This window comes from Microcaecilia unicolor, chromosome 3 (assembly GCF_901765095.1).
Source record: "Microcaecilia unicolor chromosome 3, aMicUni1.1, whole genome shotgun sequence".
Taxonomy (NCBI): Eukaryota; Metazoa; Chordata; class Amphibia; order Gymnophiona; family Siphonopidae; genus Microcaecilia; species Microcaecilia unicolor.
In genome coordinates, this window is record NC_044033.1 from 308961148 (window position 1) to 308983974 (window position 22827).

Consider the following 22827-nt stretch of genomic DNA (forward strand, 5'->3'; position numbering starts at 1 on the left):
CGGCCTTGTCTCGGGTCTGGCCCAATCTCTGGGGGGGGGGCCCCTGACCAATTCTGCCTTGTCATAGATTCTGTGACTGGTTGCCGGGGGCCTGGCTATTGTGGGGTGGGTCCCTCAGTGATCACCCCACTCCTGAAGGGTGGCCTGGAATTTGAGTACCGGCACTTTTTTTTGCTAGAAAAAAGACACTGGCTATAGAAAACCTGGTGGTAAATAACAGACACACGCACACAGAGGAGAAGGAGGTGTGTCCCGTATTCCCAGCCCAGCCTGGGAGGGCTCTCCCCATGAAAAGTCAGGCAAATGTTAGTTTAGCGCGAGGCTGAGAGTCAGGTTTCGGAGCAGCGGGAAGGGAGGCAGCCTCGCAGACACCTGTAAACGTTTAGGCAGTGATCGCCCCTTTTCCAGTGTACGTGCCACGGAGGGGGCTCGGGTTTGCGGAGCCGCTGATAACCCAGGGAAGCTGAGGTTTCACCGGACGGAAAAGTTTGGAGCCCAGATCATTCCTTGCCTTTTGCCAGGTGGCGGTTCCATGCCTCTGCCCCTCCCGCCTTGGCACTGGCAGACGAGGACCTGGAGCAGAGCAGAAAGGGAAAGGGACGTGCGCGCGTTTCAGGCTGCATTAAGCGACCAGAAATAATACGCGCCCAACTCTGCATGTCACTGACTGCGAGTGAACTCGGCCATTGAGGAAGGCTGCTTTGTCCAGTCAGCATCTATATATATACTGGAAAAAAAAATCCCAGAGACAGAAAGTCGCGGGACAAAATACAGTCCATGGGAAACTCACAGCACAGAACGGAGGAAACCGGTCTTAGCAGTTGATTCTGAACTATATAAACTTTCGAAATTACAGCTGGAGCTCTCTTGATCTGCTCACAAGCTCTCTGCATTGGCTCCTTTTTTTCAGGGTGATGAGGGCTGTGGAAGAGGCAGGGTCCCGGACTGAGTGAGTGACAGTTTTCTTTCTCTCTCTGTCTCTGAAGGATTTGGGAAAAGGATGTCTGGGGTACCTCTCCGACCTTTGCCACCTGTCTAGTCTCTGGAAGAGGCTTTTTGAGTGGCTCACAGTGAATGTGACTGGACTACAAGCCGAAGCATGCATTTCTTCAGGAGTTACACCTACCAGATCCAGCTGGAGCGGGACCCTGAGGAGCTGCCTAGGATCCAAGGCATCCGATGGGTACAGTATTTAAACATTTTGTACTTTTATGATGTCTTTTGTGGGCGGCACATTCCAGTCTCTAGCAAGGGAGAACGAAGTAGCCTGCTGAGTACAGGCAGAGTTGCCTCTTGTTTTACCTAACAGTCTGATCCTTGTCCTGTGTTTAACTCCCCACTTCATGCCTTCAGAAAAGTCAGACTACCTACCAGCTTGTGTGTGCAGTAGAGTAAACCCAGGACTGGAGCAGCTTGTTGAGAAAATCTGCAACCCTACCCGAGCAGGATCACCAACTGGCTCTATGCTTTGGAAGGGGGGAGGCGAGGGTTCCGGTCTTTGTCAGGCTGATTGTCTGTCTGTGTGGCCTTAGAGCTAGGTATGCAACCAGGTAAAGGCAGGACTAGGTCGTGAAAAAGTGGCACACTCATAGTGCTGGCATAAGACTATAAATGACAACCTAGCCTTCTAGAGTATGTCCTGCTAGGCACAAAGGTATTTATTTATTGCATTTGTATCCCACATTTTCCCACCTCTTTGCAGGCTCAATGTGGCTTACAATGTATCGTTATTGGTGGATAGTAGCTTAGGAGATAACAGTTATTATTACATAGAGAATAGCGTAATCGAAATTTAAACAAGTGTAAGTAGAAAACATTACTGATAATGGGTAAGGTGAAGAAGCCATAGAAAATGACGTAATCGAAATTCAGACAAGCAGATATAAGCAAAAACCTTGTTGATAATAGGTAAGGTTGCGATGTGTGGCATTTATAGTTGCTGTTCTTATTGGTATGCCTTGTTGAAAAGGTGGGTCTTCAGGGATTTGCGAAAGTTAGTTAGTTCATAAGTAGTTTTTAAGCTGCGGGGCAATGCGTTCCATAACTGTGTACTCAGGTAAGAGAAGTTTGACGCATGCGTTAGTTTGTATTGTAGGCCTTTACAACCACTGCAAAAAATGGATCCATGAAAATACCCCAGGTCTTCTAATAACACAGAATCTTGTGTAGCTCTATCACTTGACTCTGAAAAAGCCTTGACAGAAGAGAATGGCCTTATCTTTTTAAGTGACTATTAATTCACTCAAGCTCATATGTTGTTATTAATTAGAAACTCAAAAACACAGCTTCACACTCACTGTGTAACAAAAAGGGTACAGGAAACAGCTCACTTCCAATAGAGATCAATTGCCACCATTTTTAAAGTTTTAAGTGGAGAAAAAAGGCTTCAGCATCGCCACCCAGCAAGCCGGAAATTAACCAACTATTAGACTTGAGCCCGGCGCACCATCATCACGCCAAAAAAAACTCCACAGTGTAACCATATGCTCACAAATCTCTGGTGAGCAATCTCATGTATCCATACGAGACAGGATTACCGTGTGTATACACTGCTTTCCAGTTCAATAATCAGTGACTCTGGCCAATTACTTATCTTAATTCCCATGCATTTGGCTCCGTCACATCAGTTCTAACCCAACATCTTTTTAAGATCATAAACTGGTTCAATCTAGATAATTTTTTTCGAATTGGCTTAAAATCCTTTATCATTCACCAACCTAAAAAAAAATCATGCTTAATAATAGCATTATCAACCCAATACAACTTAAAAGAAGCACAACAGGGTTGTCCTCTCTCCCCACTACTCTTTAATTTGGCTTTGGAACGGCTATTAGCAATTAGACAGAATTCCAGTATTATGGGGATAGGCACCATTAATGCTAAGATAAAAGTCACTGCTTATGCAGTCAATCTCCTTCTGTTCCTATCCCAGTCTGAATAATCCATCAAACGCTTGATGATTACAGCAAATAATTTCTCCACCAGCTGATTTCCACTGCAAGCAAAAAAACAGCTTAGTAAAAGATCCCCTTAATATGTCACTTTTGCACAATTCCAAATATTGATCACTCAGGGGTGGGGAAGGGGTTAGGAAGTAGATGTTACCAGTCCAATGATGACCTGGAGTCATAAGCGTCCAAACAACAGGTCATCTCTGTAATAACTTACAGTTATGGTTACGGTAGGGTGGGATGGGGTGTGATTCAGTAAAGCAGATATAAATGGAGTAGTGCTGTATGTTCATCATTCTATAACCGTTTGATATCTTTACTTAAACTAGTCGTTCGTTTGCTGTTTAGTTTTTTTGATCCAATTAAAGATTGATAATCTTCACAATTTTGAACTCTGTCGAATGTGCAGGGTGGGGTGGGGTGGGCGGTGGGGAGTTTGGGTTAGACGTGAAATTGTAATACATTGAACAACACGTGTTTCTGTTTGAATTTTTGTACTTTATTTCCTTGTTCAATAAAAATTGTTTACAGTTAAAAATTGATCACTCAGGGGGGTCTTTTGCTAAGGCGCACTGGCATTTTTAGTGCGCATTAAAAATAGGCACGTGCTAAATGCGAAAGATGCCAATGTATTCCTATGGGCGTCTTTCGCATTTAGCGCGCGCCTATTTTTAACACGAGCTAAAAGCACCAGATTGTCTAAGTAAAAGACCCCCCTCAATTTTTATTTGGCTCCTTTTGCATTCTCATGGTGTTTGGTCTTTGAAACAACTGTGCTCTAACCATATCTTTTACTCATTTGAAGAACTTTCACAAAAAATATAATTTACCTTAAAATCAATATTTTAATTGGCTACGTCTTATACAAACAATAAAATGAGAGTTCCATAAATTTTGAAAACTTATAAGAAACCTCTTCTATTTAGGATCCAAGTAAAAAATTATTAGCAGAAGGCCAGTTTGTCTCACCCATCTACAAAATTCTTAATAATTTTTCTTTTCATGCACATCTTAGACTAACAAAAGTCTGGGAACAAGATCTGGAAATTACTGATCAAATTATGAACTAGGAATACTTTTGGTATAAGGTCAACAGACATACACAGTTAGCTTATCTCATTCTCTATATTTTTTTAGCCCATAGGGCAATATGGACTCCAGTTAGAAAATGGAGGGTGAACGTTGCCAATATCAAACTTTGCTGGCATTGTGAACAAAATGATGACACCTTAGCTCATGATCTTTGACTACTCATGTATTAATACTTTCTGGCAAAAGATATGGTCAACTGTTCAAAAAAATTCTAAAAATCAACATAGGATTTAATTTTGCTATCATCCCATATGAGGAAAAAGAGGTTAGGGCTCTTCAGTTTGGAAAAGAGACGGATGAGGAGGAATATGATTGAGGTTACTACAATTCTGAGTGGTGCAGAATGGGTAGAAGTGAAACAAGTTTTCACTCTTTCAAAAAGAATAAAGACCAGGGGACACTCAATGAAATTATATGGAAATACTTTAAAAACAAATAGGAGGAAATATTTTTTCACTCACAGAATAGTTAAGCTCTGGAACTTGCTGCCAGAGGATGTGGTAATGGCGATTAGCATATCTGGGTTTAAAAAAAAGGTTTGGACAAGTTTCTGGAGGAAAAGTCCATTGTCTGTTATTGAGATGGACATGGGGGAAGCCACTGCTTGCCCTGGGATTGGTAGCATGGAATATAGCTACTAATTGGGTTTCTGCCAGGTACTTGTGACCTGGATTGGCCACTGCTGGAAGCAGGATACTGGGCTGGATGGACCATTGGTCTGACCCAGTATGGCTATTCTTATGTTCTTATCCTACATTTAGCACATCCTTATTTGCAACTAGATGATACACAACAATCTTTATTTGACATATTAATTGCGCTTGCAATCCAAATGATTCATGGTTGTCAGAAGACTGTCACAACTCTGAATGACATTGTTTGGTGGCATACAATTTGTCTTATCTATATATACAAACTTAAGGCTTTGGAAAAAAACAATAGATACTGTACCATAAAATTTGTAAGATCTGGCAACCTCTTGTAGTATTTCTTCCTTACTGACAATGTCAGTGATATACATTATGATATATTTATATTTATGATTTATATAGTTCTCTTCAGTTGTATTTTGTTTGTTATAAAAATTCAATAAGATGCTGTTAGAGCAAAGATTAGTATGTGTACTGCTGCAGCTGTGAAGGAAACAGCAAGTGCTTAGTTGTGGCTCAAACTGTTGTGCTGAGCTCTAGGGGGCCCTTTTACTAAGCTACGGCAAAATGGGCCTTGTGCTGGCGGCGGCAGCCATTTTTGTCATGCTTCAGGGCCCCTTTTACCACAGCGAGTGAAAAATGGAAAAAAATGAAATGGCCGTGTGGTAAGTTCACACTAGCCACGTGGCCATTTTGGAGGAAGCACTTACTGCCACCCATTGAAGTGGCTGAAGGGGCTCCGGCACTAACCTGGTAGTATCCGGGCACGCAGCACTACCCAATTACCACCGGGTAACCCCCGGTGTTAATATTTTCCCCTAATTACCGCTAGTGCCGGAAATGGTGCATGCTGAGAGCGGTTCAAATTCCGCTGCTGATCCTTGTGATCTTGGGCAAGTCACTTAACTGTCCATTGCCTCAGGTACAAACTTAGATTGTGAGCCCTCCTGGGACAGAGAAATATCCAGAGTACCTGAATGTAATGCACCTTGAGCTACTACTGAAAAAGGTGTGAGCAAAATCTAAATAAATAAATAAATTACCACCGGCACCTGTGTTGGGCCGGCAGTAGTTGAACACAGCTGCTCATGTTTGATCTATTCTTACTGTACACCGCCTTGAGTGAATTCCTTCAAAAAGGCGGTAAATAAATCCTAATAAATAAATAAATAAGATTGGTACACGTCAAACCTGTTACTACACACCAACCCTTTAGTAAAAGGGCCCCTAACACATTTAGGACTCCTTTTACAAAGCAGCACAGTCAATTATTACGCGCTGAATGCAAAAACGCCCATGGGAATTGAATGGGCTCATTCGCATTCGGTGCCCCGCTAATTGGTAGTGCCACCTTGTAAAAGAAGCCATTAGATTGAGACTGTGCATCCCAGGCACTCCTCCCTGGCGCATTGTAACCCCTGATGCAGCCCATGCATGAGTGAAATGTGGACCACTTTGTGTATTTTTAAATTGGATTTGGATCTGCTCTCTTTTTGTATCTGCATTTCAGCGCCAGAAAAAATTGGCGCTAAGCCCTTTATAGAATAGCACTTACAGCAGATTCCCGCACCTAACTCTGGGTGCCAGACTTACACCAGCTGAAACCTGGTATTAAGTCCTGGTGCCCAAGCTGGGCACGAATCACCCTGTATTCTATAATACTGCGCCCAACATCAGAGTGCTCCTGACCTGCCCATGCAACTTCCAAGGCCATATCCCCTTTTGGCTTGCATGCTATGAGATTTGGGCATCCAGCATTATACAACAGTGCACAGATCCTAACGGGTACTACTACTACTACTACTTAACACTTCTAAAGCGCTACAAGGGTTACGCAGCGCAGTACAGTTTAGCAAAGAAGGACAGTCCCTGCTCAAAGGAGCTTACAATCTAATGGACCAATTAACATCAATAATTAGTTGTCAGCCTCCAATTGTTGCTCGTTATTCAATTCAGTTGAGCACACATTTTGGATCATGCCCAAATATTACATCACTAGAACTATCAAATATAACACAGCTACATGACAATCACCGATCATAGACCCCCTAATGAACTCTACAACTTTCAGACATCAGACCGACAATATTCATAACTATAATGCCATACTCCCATAGTATTCACCCAATGCCCTGCTTTTAATATTGTAACTTTTGTTCCAATAACGATGTAAACCGCAATGAACCCCAAATAGGGGATATTAGCGGTATATAAGACCTAAGTTGAATAATAATAATAATAAAACTTTATTTATAACCCACTATATCTATAAAAGTCTAAGCGGGGAACAAGTCACATACAAAATATAAAAGGACAGAACAATAAAAATTATTTCTTTGCTCAACAAACTATACAAAAATTGCTCTGTTACTCTGAAAATAAAACATACAGCAGATTAAAATTTACATGGTATTAAAATAATATCATACATCAGAGGAACCAAAATATAGAATCTGGGGGAAATAGCCCATTTGTATACTTCTGTGTGTCTGTGTCCTCTTACCGACAGTAATTCTCTTATGCTCTGGTCCTTATCAGGAACTCAATGACCTCTGTAGTGGGCTTTATTGATCCCCCTCTCAGTTCTGTCCATATCCTTTGGCATAGGGCCAAGTTACTTAGCAGTGAGATGAGTTAGTTGTTACCAGATGAAGGAAAGGATAACTAATGGTGTCGGAAGCATTTACTCTGCTCAGTAAGGTGCCAGATATCTCAGGGGCCACAGCCACACGATTCCATTCAGTGTGAAGTGTGTCTCTCGAGAGTTGCTCACCTCTGTAATCACTGAGGACTATCAATTTTAGAAAAGAGACACGTATAAAGAATGCAAAGGTGAATAAAGCAATGGAGAGGTAGTAGAAGGACACCACTGATTACCCCTGGGAAAACATTCCATTCATACTGGCACACTCGCTTTGATAATGCTTCCAGAGCATAATCAGCTAAATTCCTAACTGGCCTTAAAACCTTTGGTAGAGAGGTACAAATGAGTAGAGGAGTAGCCTAATGATTAGTGCACTGCCTTGAGAACCTGGGGAACATGGTTTTATTCCCACTGCAGCTCCTTGAGACCCTTGGCAAGTCACTTAACCCTCCATTACCCTATGTACAAAATAAGTACCTGTATATAATATATAAACTGCTTTGATAGAAACCACAGATAAGTGGTATATCAAATCTCCCCCCCCCCCCCTTTCCATTTCCAAATGATCAAATTCAGGCATAGGACAAGTGAGTACAATTGGGGTCCTGGAAGAGCTGGACGGCTTGAAGAAATAAGCAGGCCAAGCTTGGTGCCATAATGCACGTCCAACTGGGATAGTGAGCTATTTGAGGGGTCATATCCTGCAGCTTTTCACCACTTGGGGGGGGGAGGGGTTACCCCTAGAATGTGAGAGGACTAGGCATCAATGCACATTCAACCTCATTTCTTCGAATGTGAGAGGACTAGGCATCAATGCACATTCAACCTCATTTCTTCATCCTTCTAAAGGCTGAGTACAGTGTGCAAGCTTTGAACTTTCTAACCAGTAAAACGACAGATCAGCAGCTAGAGAAAGGATTTCTACTTGGTTAGCTGCTCTGTTGTATTATTTTATGAATTAACATGATCCTTACTTAAGGACTGCCAACAAGCTGATCCTGGACTGGTTTTATCTCACTGCATGTATGGCCTTGTAGCATTAATCTTCCTAAAGAAAGCAGGAATTATGCTTCAGGCACGCAGTGGACTAGATTATCCTATTTGAAAAAGTGGAACAAATGCATTGTAAACAGGACAGGAGCATGCACACCTCCTCTGCTTAGCTCTTCCCTCTCACTGCCTGCTGCCTTGAACAGAAAGCAAAGACATAGGCTCCTTGTTTGCCCATTCACACCGGGCCTGCACATCAGCATGGTCAAAGGGAGGTCAGAGAAGGGGCTGCACAGAGAGAAGATGTCATGGAACTTCAGGAGGAACCTGAGAAACCAAGATGAAAAGATGTTGAATTGTGAGCGTGCTCACTGCTAGTTGCAAGTTGCTGGTTTACTGTGAATTTAATGACAGAAAGATTTCAGCCAGTTGTGATTTTCAGCTGGGTCAACAACTTGGAACCTTTTAATGAATTTGCCACTGTTAGAAACTCCATAGAAAGGGAAGGGTGCCACAGAGAGGTACTGTGAGAATTTTCAAAGCTTGTGGGAAACATTTCTTAGCTACTGACCTCACTAGATCAACAGTCAGGAGGAGCCAGTGCCTGGCCCATGAGCTTTAAAAATGCTTAAGCAATTATAAAAGAACCGGGAGAGCTCATTGTGCCAGCTGCCACAGAAGGAAGAGACCACTGCCTAACCAATCTGTGCTGTGGTGACTTCTGTATTAGAAATTTTGTGGGGAGGTACCAGGGACACTATGGAAAAGTTCCTGGTAGAGAAGCCATGATGGGGAACACTTTGGGGAAGAAGCCAAGAGGACCTGCAGTAACAGAACCAGAAGAGTCATTGGTACCCAGGATGGGCTGGTGGAGACCATTCATGCCTGCCGGTGCCATTCTCTAAACACCACAGTAAGTGGGCCAGGATTCTGTGGAGCAGCCGCTAATAATTTGACTGAACCAACATCCCCAGGCAGTAGGGAGGTGAAACATAGTGATACTGGAGTGTATAGCATTTTCTACAGCCATTGAGAGAGGTAACTGAGTAGCATCCAATTCAATGTTCCTTCTGAGGATTCATGGCCTGTGTGCAAAATTTTTAGCCCATGTGCAAAAGTTTCCACTGACCAAAGTTGCAAGCAATTTTGTGCAGGAGAAGCTCTTGATTAAACATCGTAATCATAACAAGATGCAAACTTGGGGAAAATATACAATTTTTATTCTTACTTTAGTAGTAAAATATTAATATCATTTATGTCTTACTTAAAAACACAGAAAAGGAAGGCATTTCAGACTTGTGATGGTTATCAATAGAAATCAAACAAAATAAAACATGGAAAAGAAAATAAGATGATACCTTTTTTATTGGACATAGGTATCATCTTATTTTCTTTTCCATGTTTTATTTTGTTTGATTTCTATTGATAACCTTAAGAGTGGACTAACACGGCTACCACACTCCTCTACTTAAGACTTGTGATGGAAAATTGAGAACTAAATAATTATAATACCACCTCCTGCACCCAAAAAATCCCTCCCATCAAGACTTTTTAAAACAGAATCATGCAGCTTAGAGGGAACATTGTTAAAATTCAATGTTGCAATCCAGAGGTGGCTGGTTCAAATCCCACTGCTGCTCCTTGTGATCTTGGGCAAGTCACGTAACCCTCCATTGCCTCAGGTACAAACTTATATTTTGACCCCTCCTGGGACAGAGAAATATCCAGAGTACCTGAATGTAACTCACCTTGAGCTACTACTGAAAAAGGTGTGAGCAAAATCTAAATAAATAAATAAATGACAGCTTTGCCAACAATCTATGATTAATATTGGGGTCAATAATCAGGAGTTTAAATGGGTGGGAGAGGGGTTTAACCTGCCCAGTTAAACCCCTCTGAACTGGCTGGCTGCTGATATTCAGTGACACGTAACTAGGCAGTGCTGCGGAATATCGGCTCTAACCAGCCCTGTCCAAGCCAGCTCAGGGGCCCTTTTACTAAATCGAGACTACCGCCCGGGTAGCGCGGGCACCCGGTGGTAATTTTGAAGTTGGCGTGCACTTTCCCACAGTAGAAAATATATTTCTATTTTCTACGGCGGAGGCATTCCCGGCAGTAATTGGCAGCGTGGCCACATTAGAGCGTGCTGCATGATTACAGCACAAGTAGTGCTGAGCCCTTACTGCTAGGTCAATAGGTGGCAATAAGGGCTCAGGCAGTCAATAGCCATGCACTACTTTTAATTTTACCACATGGCCATTTTCCCAGCCACGGCTAACAATCTTCCGAAAATTACTAAAAACCAACCTGTTCAAAAAGGCATACCACAATGATCCATCCTAAATACCAGACAACGAAACTCTTCCATAACTAGACAAAACCGAACTCTCTATACCTGACTGCTTCAGTCACTCTGTCACTAATAAACGTTAACGCACTACCACCTATTTCTCATGCCGGAAATGAACTGATTATCTAAATTACTCTATAATTTACTCTACCATTTATGAACTTAATGCTATACCACTTTGTATTTCTCAATCCGGAAATGGCGATCGCCACTACGGCATACTGTAAGCCACATCGAGCCTGCAAAAAGGTGGGAAAATGTGGGATACAAACGCAACAAATAAATAAATAAAGGGCTTAGACAGCAACTTCAGTGGCTGAAACATGAGGACAGTGCTGGATAGACTTTTACGGTCTGTGTCCCACAAATGAGAAGACGAATAGGCTGGAGTGGGCTTCGACGGCAACTCCAATAGTTGGAAAATAAGGATAGGGCCGGGCGAACTGCTATGATCTATTTCCCAGAAACGCCAAAGAAAGACCATAATCAAGTATATAATATCACGTTCATTGTCGATTCAATTATGAATTGATAATGAGCGTGATTATTGGGCATGCTGGATGCACTGTTCAGGTTTTTATCTGCCGTCACTTACTGTGTTACTGTTAATCTTGTCTGCTCCTGGGCTGATGTGCAGACCTCAGCTCTGACACAGGCACAAGCATCAGATGTCACCTGACCTACTGGTGCATGTATGTGGCAACCTCTCAGCACACGGTGCCAATGAATCAGAGACAAGTTTTACATGTGCACACCAGAGTGTTCCAAGTTCCAACTTCTGTTCCTTCCTTGCCTGCAGTGCTGGGGCTCAAACCCAGAGAGAGACTGAGAGAGACGACTGGAATTTTTTTTTTAAGTACCATTAAATTCTTGTGAGACTGAGTGGGGCAGCTTAAATTCTTGCAGGAACAGGTGGGGACGAATTAAATTCTTGCGGGGATGGTTGGGGATGGGTAAGATTCCAGTGGGAATGGGTAAGATTTGAGCAGGGACAGGCAAGATTTCTGTCCCCGAGCAACTCTCTAATTAGGATAGCCTTTTCGCTGGCCTAATTTTATATGCTTACTTAGCTGCTTACCTCGTGATTCTATAAAGGTCACCAAAAATTGCGCACACAAAGTTAGGCACGCTTCCACTTTACGCATGCAATTTAATAGAATAATAAGCCAATTAATGCCAACAATTGGCTTTTTAACAAGCAATTATTTGCACTAATTAGATTTAATTGGGACTTACCCGCTTAAAGTTAGGTGTGGGATCTGCACCTAAAATTTGCGCGCAGTCAAAAAAAAAAGAGCATGAAAATGGGAGGGTCATAGGTGTTCTGGGGCGGGTCAGGGGCATGGTTTGTGTTATGTTTTCGTTGGTGCAAATGGCAGCGCCTACATTTACATATGGCCTCTCTGCTTAAGTGTTAATTCTATAAACTGCACTGAATTTTAGGCACGGCTTATAGAATAACGCTTACATGAGGTCTTTCCAGCACCGATCTTTTAGACACCATAGGCCAGGTTCTATATATGGCACCTAAAAAATCTGCATGGAATTAAGTGTATTCTATAAGATTTAGACACGGTGTATAGAATACACTTAGTCAATACCGTAGCGCCTATATCTACATGTGCCCCTTTACGACAATAAAAACCTGGTGTAAATCCCTGCACGTAGATTTAGGCACATCGACCCGTATTCTGTAATTACATATGGAAACTTTGGAACACCCATAAAAACACCCCTTTTACGCTATGCGCATTTATTTTGAACTGTGTGCTTTGCAATTTAGGCGCAGTTCTTTATTGAATAAGCTTAGTGATTTCTGCACATAAATTGTGTTAATTGCCAATTAATTGCCAATCAAGATCATACCTAAACCTACATTATCCAAACTGTAAAAGACTAAAATACAAAACAACCCACGCATCCAACTTCTCCTACATAAGCACACAACTATGGAACGGACTCCCAACTACAGTGAGAACAATCCATGACCACTTCAACTTTAGGAAATCACTCAAGACTCACCTATTCAAAAAAGCATATCCCAACGATCCAACATAAAATCACAGCACCCAGCAACATATCATAACCGATGATCGTACTGGACAATTTATAATCTTCACCTCTTTTGACCCTGCTACCTGACCCAACCTACCTCATATGATCACAATATAACACTGTATCTGTTATTAACCGAATTGGCAACAGCCTCTATGGTACTATGTAAGCCACATTGAGCCTTCAAATAGGTGGGAAAATGTGGGGTACAAATGTAACAAATAAATAAATAATGATCATTATTGGCTGTTTAGTGTTGTTAAAAATGCTGATTACCTTGTTACAACAATTAACTTATGCGTGTATCTATGCGCGGAATCTAGGCATCATGTATAGAATCTGGGGGGCATATGTAGAATCTAGCCCTTAGCAGACTGAATATCACTGCTAACTAATTTTGGTTAAGATGGCTGCTTGAGGGCCTCTCTGGAGGCCACTGGATGTCAGTGCTATGACAGTTTTTACCGTCTGGCAGATGTAGTCTATAGAACTCACAGACCCAATAGTGTACAGAGGACTATAACTGATTACTTCAAGAAAGCCTAACGTCAGTTAACGGAGACTGTATACTGCATGTATAATAATAAACAGTAGTGTACATATGTTTATCAGATGTCAAGCTTCTTTGGGTCACAACAGTTAAGTGCACGCTCTGGTTAACTGCATGCATTTCTTTGGTCCCAGACCCTTGCACTTAAGCAGATTGCACTGTATCACCGAGAAATGCGCATCCAGAAGCTGGAGGTTATCTACTACTACTTCACCTGCCCAACTGCAAAAACGTAACCTACAAATCAATCTACACGGCTGGATTTAGTTACCTGGGCTCTAAATGGTAAAACTCAATCCCCAAGGCCATAAGAAGCATTAACGAGCACCTAATGTTCAGGAAAAACCTATCTCTTCAAGAAATTTTAACTACTCATGATACAAATGTTGAACACTGATTGTAATGTAATGATAATCACAAAAGAATGTAACATCTTCTAACTGATAATTGTAAGCCACATTGAACCGAAACTTGTTTTTGGATAATGTGGGATACAAGAATGAATAAATAAATAGCTGGCTAAGTAGCAACTCCGCCCAAACCCCGCCCCAGACCATCCCTATCCTGGCCTGGTTAGGGAATGACCAGTTAGAGCCGATATTTAGCTGCACTACCTGGTTAAGTGCTGCTGGATATTAGCAGCTGGCTAGTGAATTGGGGTTTAAATGGGCAGGAGCCTCTTCTGCCCAGTTAAACCCCTTTGAATGTTGAACCTCAAAAAAAATTCAATAAAATTTATTATAAACAAAAAGGCAGCCCTAACTTTATCCACCAAGTTAACCAGGCACCACTTACTGCTGTGGGCTGAATATTGGGCCCATTATAGCAACATCCCTCCCCCCCCCCCCATCAAAATATATGATAATATATTTTTTTATTAGATTAACAATACAATGTTTGACTAGCTTGTGTGGAATAAAACTCATTTGACCCTTCCTGTCTCAGCTTGGTCTGGGTTTGAGATTTAATTACTTGTTTTTCCACATATAAGCCTGAGGCAAGTAACGAATTTAAGTACAATAGGTATTTCCCTTCCAAAGAGAGCCTTCAATCTACAGTGTACCTGAGGCAATGAAAGGTGAAGTGACTTGGCCAGGATAACTTGGAGCATCAATGGGAAAAGTGAGATTTGAGCCCTGGTGTCCCTGGCTCTCATCCCGCTGCTGTAATCACTGCACTACTCCTCTCCTCCCCTGTATCAGTTGTGTATCTGCCACTGAGCACATAGCCTCAGGGGCAGGAAGGCGGTCAGCCCTCAAACTTATAACAGTATCATCAGACTGGGATAAAATTATTGGTATGTAAGCGGACAAGTGGCCTAGTATTCAGAGCAGCAGGCTGAGAATCAGGGAAGCCAGGCTTCAAATCCTATGCCTGATACTTCTTATGACTTTGGACAAGTCACTAAGGGAGTCTTTTACTGAGCCACGGTAGCATTTTTAGCTCATGGTAGAAATCAGCTGGCAGTAAACGCTGAGACGCCCATGGGAATATAATGGGTGTCTTGGCGTTTACCGCCAGCTGATTCCTACCGTGAGCTAAAAACGCTACCACGGCTTAGTAAAAGATCCTCTTATGGACCAATGTACTAATGTGTTCATGCATATTTACATTATTATTTAACACAAGCTCCACTATTTTCCTTACAGCTTATTTACTAAGAGGTCCTTTTACTAAGTTGTGACAAAATGTGGCCTTAGCGTGCCCTTGTGCAGGTTTTTCCCATGAGCTAAGGCCATTTTTACCTCAGCCATAAAATGACTAATTTTATATTTGTTGTATTAATGTTGCCTTTACCTCATGGCCACTAAAAAAGTTACGATATGAACACTTGCTATCACCCATTTTGTAGGCAGTAAAGGCTCATGTCGTAGTCCTGGGTTAACCAATTAGTGCACGGTAATGTAGTTGCGCTGATTAGCGCAAGAACACCAACTGTCTTCCCCCTGACATACCGCCTAAAGACAAAATTTAAAATATTTTTGAGCACCTGGGTTAGTCCATGCTTAGGGCCCTGTTTACTAAGCCGCACTGTAGGCGCGCTAGCATTATTAGCATGCGCTAAAACTTAGTGTGCGCCGTCGCCAACGCTAGAGACACTTATGTATATATTCCTATGGGTTCTCTAGCATTAGTGCACTCTAAAAATGCTAGCACACCTTTATTTTATTTATTTTTTATTTGCAGCATTTGTATCCCACATTTTCCCACCTATTTGCAGGCTCAATGTGGCTTACATTATGCCGTAATGGCGATCACCATTCCAGAATGAGAAATACAGAGTATTATTGCATTTAAGTACAGAAAATATAGGATAAGTTATAAGAAGTAGATATACAATTCACTTCAGGCATTAAAAATCAAGGGTAAATGTAAAAACATTCAACAGGAAACAGGGCCATTAATTTGGCAGTTACTGCAGGATGCCTGAGCGCATCCCATGGTACGCCATTTTAAGCTGCATTAGACACACATTAGTGCCTAACGCAGCTTAGTAAAAGGGCCCTTTAGTGCATAACATGTCCCTTGTATGTGCTGGGCAGTGTTTCATCAGTTGAAACTTATTAGACAACTGAGACCTTTTTTATAACCTAAGTGGTTATGATGGTAACACAGGCTCTAGTATTGATTAGATTAGACTATGGGGAAAGTAGGACTCCATAAGAAAGTTACTTGAAGGATACAGATATTGCAAAATACATCTGGAAGGTCGATAGGGAGCTGAAGATAAGAGACTGTGACTCCAGTGCTGAAAAATTTGCATTGCTTACCAGTAGAGGTATGCAGCTCAAAAGATTGTCTTTAGTATTATTTTCTGGGTTGCTGGGTCGCTTACAGGAATTTTCATTATGTTCATTTTATTTTTCATTTTTTAAAATATTGTTTTTGTTTTTTTATCAGGAGCAATATCATTAGTAGTACACACTATTAATGACACAAAATAAACCCCACGATTTGGATATTTTTCCTGTTATGTTGGGCAAAAAATGACATTAAAAAACCATTACATACATCCAGATCTTCTAGTCCGCATATACCTATTCAGTTCAATGCAGATAATAAAAGAAACACTAGAGCATCCACTAGGACACTAGTTCCCATACCAGGTCCTGGAGGCACCCCAGCCAGTCAGGTTTTCAGGATATCCACAATGAATATTCATGAGAGATATTTGTATACCCTGGAAGCCATGTATGCAAATCTCTCTCATGAATGTTCACTGTGGATATCCTGAAAACCCGAGTGGCTGGGGTACCTCCAGGACCGGTGCTCAGATGATCGAAAGCCCCGCGCTGTTCCAAATAGCGCTCTAAAATATTGCTGGAACAGCGCAGGGTTTTATTGCCTCTATGATCAGAGATAATAGCATGCAAATTTATATGCGCTATTATCTTTGATCATAGCGTAAAGTGCGGGAGGATTGTGCCTGAACTCATCCTCCTGCACTTGTTAGACAGGTCTAGGCTGTCAAAAGCCCAGACCTGTCAAACAAAGGGGCTGCAAGTCCGTGGGACTACCAGACCCCAAACAGCAAGGCCCTGGTGGCCTAGTGCCCCCATCGAACCCCATCCCAAACCAGTGACATGGAGGCTGGAGGTTCGGCAGACCTCCAGTCCCCTCGACCCCCCCCCCCCCCCCCGACAGAAGTTCACGGGGCCGCTTAACCCATGCTCGCATCCCTCCAAAAAAGCCCTGGTGGCCCAGTGGGCCGCAAACCAAGCCCCCCCAACCTGGTGGTCTAGCAGCCCTCTTCCCTATCCCCCATACCATTATTTGAGGAAGGAGTAGTACATTCCCTCCTTTTCCAGCGCCACCTTGAAAATGGCAGCGCCCAGCCCTGCCCAGTGCATCCTAGGATGCACTAGGTGGGGCTTCACACCATATAAGGGAGTTTCTCCCCGTGTTGCTGGCTTGGGGTCGGGGTTCCTGCTTCTGCAGGGGTGCTTCTATTGGGGAGGGGGGAATAGGGGGCCTGCTAGCATGCAAATGCATGCTGGACAGGGCTCACCATTCCTCCCCAATAGTCTGTAAACCCTAACGCCAGCTCCGAGCTGGCGTGAGGTTTGCCGCGGACAGCACGCCAGTTTGGTATGCTGCCCACTGATCATTGGGGAGGAATAGGTTTAACATGCATTTGCATGCTACTTGCGGTAAGAGCCCTGTTTAGTATGTATTTGCATGCTAGTTGCGGTCAGAGTCCGCGAGCATGTTGTTTCACACGCTTTGAGGCTCTGATCATGGCGCGGTAGCAAACGCAGGTGCTAGTATGGCGCCAATAGCCTCTAGCGCCTGCGTTTGCTTGTGACCATCGGCCCACAGGTTTGGGAACCACTGCTCTAGGACTTACAAGCAAACAAAACCAAAGAAATACACACCTACCGCAGTACAAATAAAAGCGTCTCCAATGATTTCCTGAATTGAAGATCAGTTTCAATTTCTCTAAGTGACAGGGACGATGCATTCCATAGCGGAGCGGCCTGATAAGACATGGGAAATGTCAAGCAGAGATGCTTTTTAAAAATTTTGACATTGCTGTTTAAAGCTTGCCATGAAATTGAACCTCACTACTTACCACAGTTGGTCAGTTTGTATAGACCGAGTTGCAGTGGCGTTCCTAGGGGTGCTGACACCTGGGGCGGATCGCCGATGCGCCCCCCCCCCCCCGGGTGCAGCACCCCCCCCATGCAGCGCGACCCCCCACCCCAGCGAAAGGACACCCCCCCCGACGAAAGAACCCCCTCACCCCTGGATGCACGCCGCTGGGGGGGTGCCGCGCGCCGGTCAGCGTCATTCGTTTCCATTTGGGAACCTCAGCAGCCAGTCCAGGGCAGAAATCAAGGCTTCTGGTAGTTCCAGCCCTTCTTCCTCTACAGGTGAGCTGTGGAAAAATGTAAAATACTTTTTATCGCACAGGCAGCTCACGCCAGTTGGGAACTGAACACAGGATGACTGAGCATGTCCCGTGGTAAACCCTTTTAAGCTCTGTGGTAAGCGCATGCTAGTGCTAGCTGCATTTATGTAAAAAGACCTCTAAATCTGGACGATAACTATTTGCTGTTTTGCAAAGCATTGAAGGCCTAGCTGTGGAGAAAAGCATGGAGGACAGGATACATTTTATGGTGTTACCTAGGATTATTTTGTATTAGCGATTTAAGAGATTTTATGATGTTTATTGTTAAACTAGTAAAAAAAGGCCCGTTTCTCTGAACAATGAAATGGGCGCTAGCAAGGTTTACCTGCGGCAGCGTGGGGAGGGCACAGGACAGTAGCGTGGAGAGGGTGCAGGTGGGTATTTTTTTTTGAAGGGCAGCAGCTTCGGGGTCCCGGCGGATCAGGTGTTCGGACGGCACTCCTCCCCCTGCTTAGCTCGGTGTTTGTCGCTGTGCGTCAGGGGGGAGGGGTGGAGGCCCTGCGTAGGCTGCTGTTTCTCGCAGTGCATCGGGGGGGTAGCGTCGGAGGGCGGTGGAACTGGCGATTGGCTGAGTGTCATAGCCCCGCCCTCCACGTCATCATGTTGTGACGCAAGGGCGGGGCAGACACTCATGGGATCTTGCAACTACAAATTTACATTTAGAATGTTGGGGTTGTGAATTATGTGTGGATGGGGCGTGGCTGAGGGCGGGTCTATGAGTGAGAGTGAGTGGTGCTGACAGCCTAGAAGACTACAGGGCTTCAGTGTTTCCCTGCCACACAGTGAGGTTCAGAACGTTGGAGGTGAGAATTATTTATATAGATGTGTTTTAATTGCTGTGCATTATTCTGAATCTGTCGAGAAGGGGCAATAAATGTAAATGAATTAATTAATAAAAATGTGCATTCACATGCATCACTTTTTCAAATGAGACTCTTAGATTGTAAATCCTCTGGGAACAGAAAAATACCCACTATTCTCAAATATAACTTATCTTGAGCTACCAGTGAAAAGGTGTGAGCTAAATCTAAGAAACTCATGTTTTTAAAAATTGTAACCTTCTATTGAGCTTTTAGAAACTGGTGAACAGGGACTGGTGCAACACAGTAAACATGGTAATCACAGTAGGGGGATGCCAATGTTCAGGGGGTGCTGACATTCTGCGAGTGCCAAAAACCGCTCCTGCTTATCTGTTGTGCTGACCCTGCTTCAGAACACCAAAGGCATTGGCGTCGGAACAGGGGGGCTACCGGGGACCTGGTCCCACCAATATTGTCCTCCCCAGCTGCCCCTTCTCCTACCTGTCCTGCACTTTAAAACTGCCTGCAGGGTGATGTGAGCACATCTTTTTGCTGCTGCTGCTCTGCCTATCCTCGATTATCTCTGACCCTCAAGTCAGAGACTAAGTATTTCCTGTTATGGTTTAAAAAGAAAAGCCTTTTTTTTTGTTTGTTTTGCTTTGCCCTGTATGAATGGTCATCAAGTTCACTGCATGTCCAAGGGGCCACAGAGAGCTCAAGATGTTCCTTAGAATAGCTCCAGGAAATTGGTGACTTTACAGTACAATCATGTGTTCCTAAAGAGAACATTGCAATGAAGCATAAAGAAATGGGCTGTTTTGTGCCAGCAAGCCCACAATCACAGCCAGATGTTCGGAGAAAGCCCGAATAGTTATCACAGAGTAACACTACTTGGCACATTTTTTCCCAGCAGTTTTCTTGCAGGGAGACCACACCACGAAGTCAAGTCCTGTGCAGTTGCCACCTTGGTGATGGTGATCTTTCAGCTTGAATACTTTCAGTGTTTCTAAACTAACTTTGCCCTTTTACAAAGGCGCGGGAGGGCTATCGCACAGGTAGCATGCGCCCAATCGGCCCTACTGCAGGGGTAGCACGTGCGCCTGGCGGTAATTCTGATTTTGGCATGCGCCAAATCCTGCGGTAGAAAATATTTTTCTGGGGCTAATTCTGGGCAAGACTTCTACGGTTTGTGTCCTGAAAATGGCAGATACAAATGAAGGTAAGGTATACACAAGAAGTAACACATATGAGTTTATCTTGTTGGGCAGACTAGATGGACCGTGCAGGTCTTTTTCTGCCGTCATCTACTATGTTACTATGTTACACGTTTTCTACCACGGGAGCATTCCCGGCGGTAACCGGCAGTGTGTCCATGTTGGCATGGTAAGGGCTCAGGTTGTAAATAGGCACACATCCAAACTACCGCAGGCCGCATTTTACTGCGGCTTTGTAAAAGGACCCCTAAGAGGGCTTTTGTGCAGCAGTGATAATACAGATGACTTTAATGGACATCTCTCTCCTTGGTGCATAGTATAGTATTCCAGTGGTGATGTTTATCATGTCTAAAATATCACACGTTCCCATGTGCATCACTGAGAAGCATTGGAGGGTTTTCCAGTTGACTGAGTTGGAACTTTCAGTCTCTTGATGTCTGATGGCGCTAGTCCCAGCTGCGATATTATTGGTAGGACCAGTGGCGTACTAAGGGGGGGGGCGGTGGGGGCGGTCCGCCTGGGTGCACGCCGCTGGGGGGGGGTGCCGCGCGTCTGTCAGCAACTCTCGTTCTCTGCTCCCTCTGGCCCCGGAACGGGTTATTTCCTGTAATGGGGCAGAGGGAGCAAGGAACGAGCGTTGCTGACAGACGCGCCGCCACCCCCCCCCCAGCAGGTAAAGATGCACCGGGGGTGTCATTTCGCGGGGGGGGGGGGGGGGTTCATTTCACGGGGGGGGGGGGAGCTGCCCCTTTCTTGTCCCCTGTCCCGCCCCTTCCACGCCCTCACCTCCCCCCTGTCATCTCTCCTCCCCCTGCCCTCCCCTTACTCTGCTATCCCAATCCCTGGTGGTCTAGAGGTACCTCTTCGGGGCAGGAAAGAGCCCCCTCTTTCCTGCCCGGAGCTGCTAGCTGGCCTGCATCCTCCTGTCCTGGTGAATCCGGCTCTCGGCGTTTCAAAATGGCCGCCAAGAGTTGAAGCAGCCTCGCGAGACTTCAACCCTCGGTGGCCATTTTGAAACGCCAAGAGCCGGACTCACCACAGGACAGGAGGATGCAGGGTAGCTAGCAGCTCCGGGCAGGAAAGAGGGGGTTCTTTCCTGCCCCGAAGAGGTACCTCTAGACCACCAGGGATTGGGATAGCAGAGTAAGGGGAGGGGGGGATAGTCGTGTTTCGCCGGGGGGGGGGGGGGGGGTTGCGTTGCACCTGGGGGGGGCGCATTGGCGATCCGCCCCGGGTGTCAGCCCCCCTAGGAACGCCACTGGGTAGGACCTCGAGCAAGTCACGTCATCATCTTATTTCCCAAACTAAGGGGCCCTTTTACTAAGGTGCATCGAAAAGTGGCCTGCGCTGGTGTAGGCACGTTTTGGACCCGTGCAGGTCCATTTTTCAGCGCGTCTGGAAAAAAGGCCTTTTTTTTCTTGTGGCCAAAAATGGACATGCGGCAAAATAAAAACGAGCGCGCATCCATTTTCAGCCTGAGACCTTACCGCCACCCATTGACTTGGCGGTAAGGTCTCATGCGCTAACCTGGCGGCAAGCGGCCAGCACGCATAAACTGCCGATTACCGCCGGGTAAGCGCCACACGGTAGAAAATAGAAAAGATTTTCTACCGCGCGTTTTGGACGCATGTCAAAAATGGAAGTACTGCCAGGGGCATGCGGTAGCCGGGCGGTAGTTTCAATTTGATGCACTTTGGACGTGCGCAGGTGCCTACGCACCTTAGTAAAAAGACCCCTGATTATATTGGGCTCTTTCCTTATCTTTATTGAAGTAAAGATATCAGACATATGCTGCTCAGAATTGGGCTTAATTTCTAAAACACTATCAATAAGCAGGGTTGAATCAGACACACAAGTGTGTGGCATCAATCCAGCAGCTCTGAGACACAAAAGTTCCTCCTGAGCTCAGAATTACTGGGAAGTTCTGATCGTGTGTGCACGGTCCTTCCACATGGCTTTGGTTTTTATGTTTAAACTCTGCAGTTGTCATTTTTTGTAAAATTCCAGTTGCATTTATACCCATATATTTGAGCCTACATTATCCAGCTAGCAGTGATCTTCAGTCTTTTTGCTGGATATCAGTATGGAATATCCTGGCTCCACCCAGCTGCTATATGGATAGTGCAGGGCAGTCTGAAGTAATTTTCAGTGTTATTACCTGGATAATGCTTCTGAAAATTATTGACTGCCCCCCCCCCCAGTCCTTGCCCACCTGCCAACCAGGTAAATATCAGTGAATATTGGGCCCTGCCACTGAAAATACTGGTAGGGTTTTAGCTCTTTTTGTCTGAAGAGCAGGACTGTGGAGTCAGAGTTGGAAGCAACTTTGGGTGAAGTTGGAGTTGGTAAAAAATGTACTGACTATAACTCCAGCTTCAAAATAAAAAAAAAGCAAGGCTTGCTTTTCTGAAGTAGGCTCTGAAAACTGTAAGGCTGTTTATAGCGATTCTGCATGCTGTTTTAGATTCTTTAATCTGTAATTTTTCAGTTTGTATTTTATATTTCTTACCTTTTCATTACTTTTTATTCTTTAATTTTTTTAGGGCTGCATTTTGCTTAAAATTTGAAATTGTGATTAATCGTATGATTAAAGATATGTCCCCCCCACAGCTCCTTGTG

At 44.1% G+C, this 22827-nt stretch overlaps 1 protein-coding gene across 1 annotated transcript in view; it reads left to right on the forward strand.

Moving 5' to 3' along the window:
• The first annotated feature begins 321 nt into the window (after positions 1 to 321).
• RAPGEF3 (Rap guanine nucleotide exchange factor 3) overlaps positions 322 to 22827 on the forward strand; it is a 270982-nt gene continuing 248476 nt past the window's right edge. The window contains exon 1 of the mRNA XM_030198304.1: positions 322 to 1183. Within this exon, the coding sequence (XP_030054164.1) occupies positions 1100 to 1183 (84 nt within the window). The 5' untranslated portion in view covers positions 322 to 1099. The remainder of the gene's footprint in view (positions 1184 to 22827) is intronic.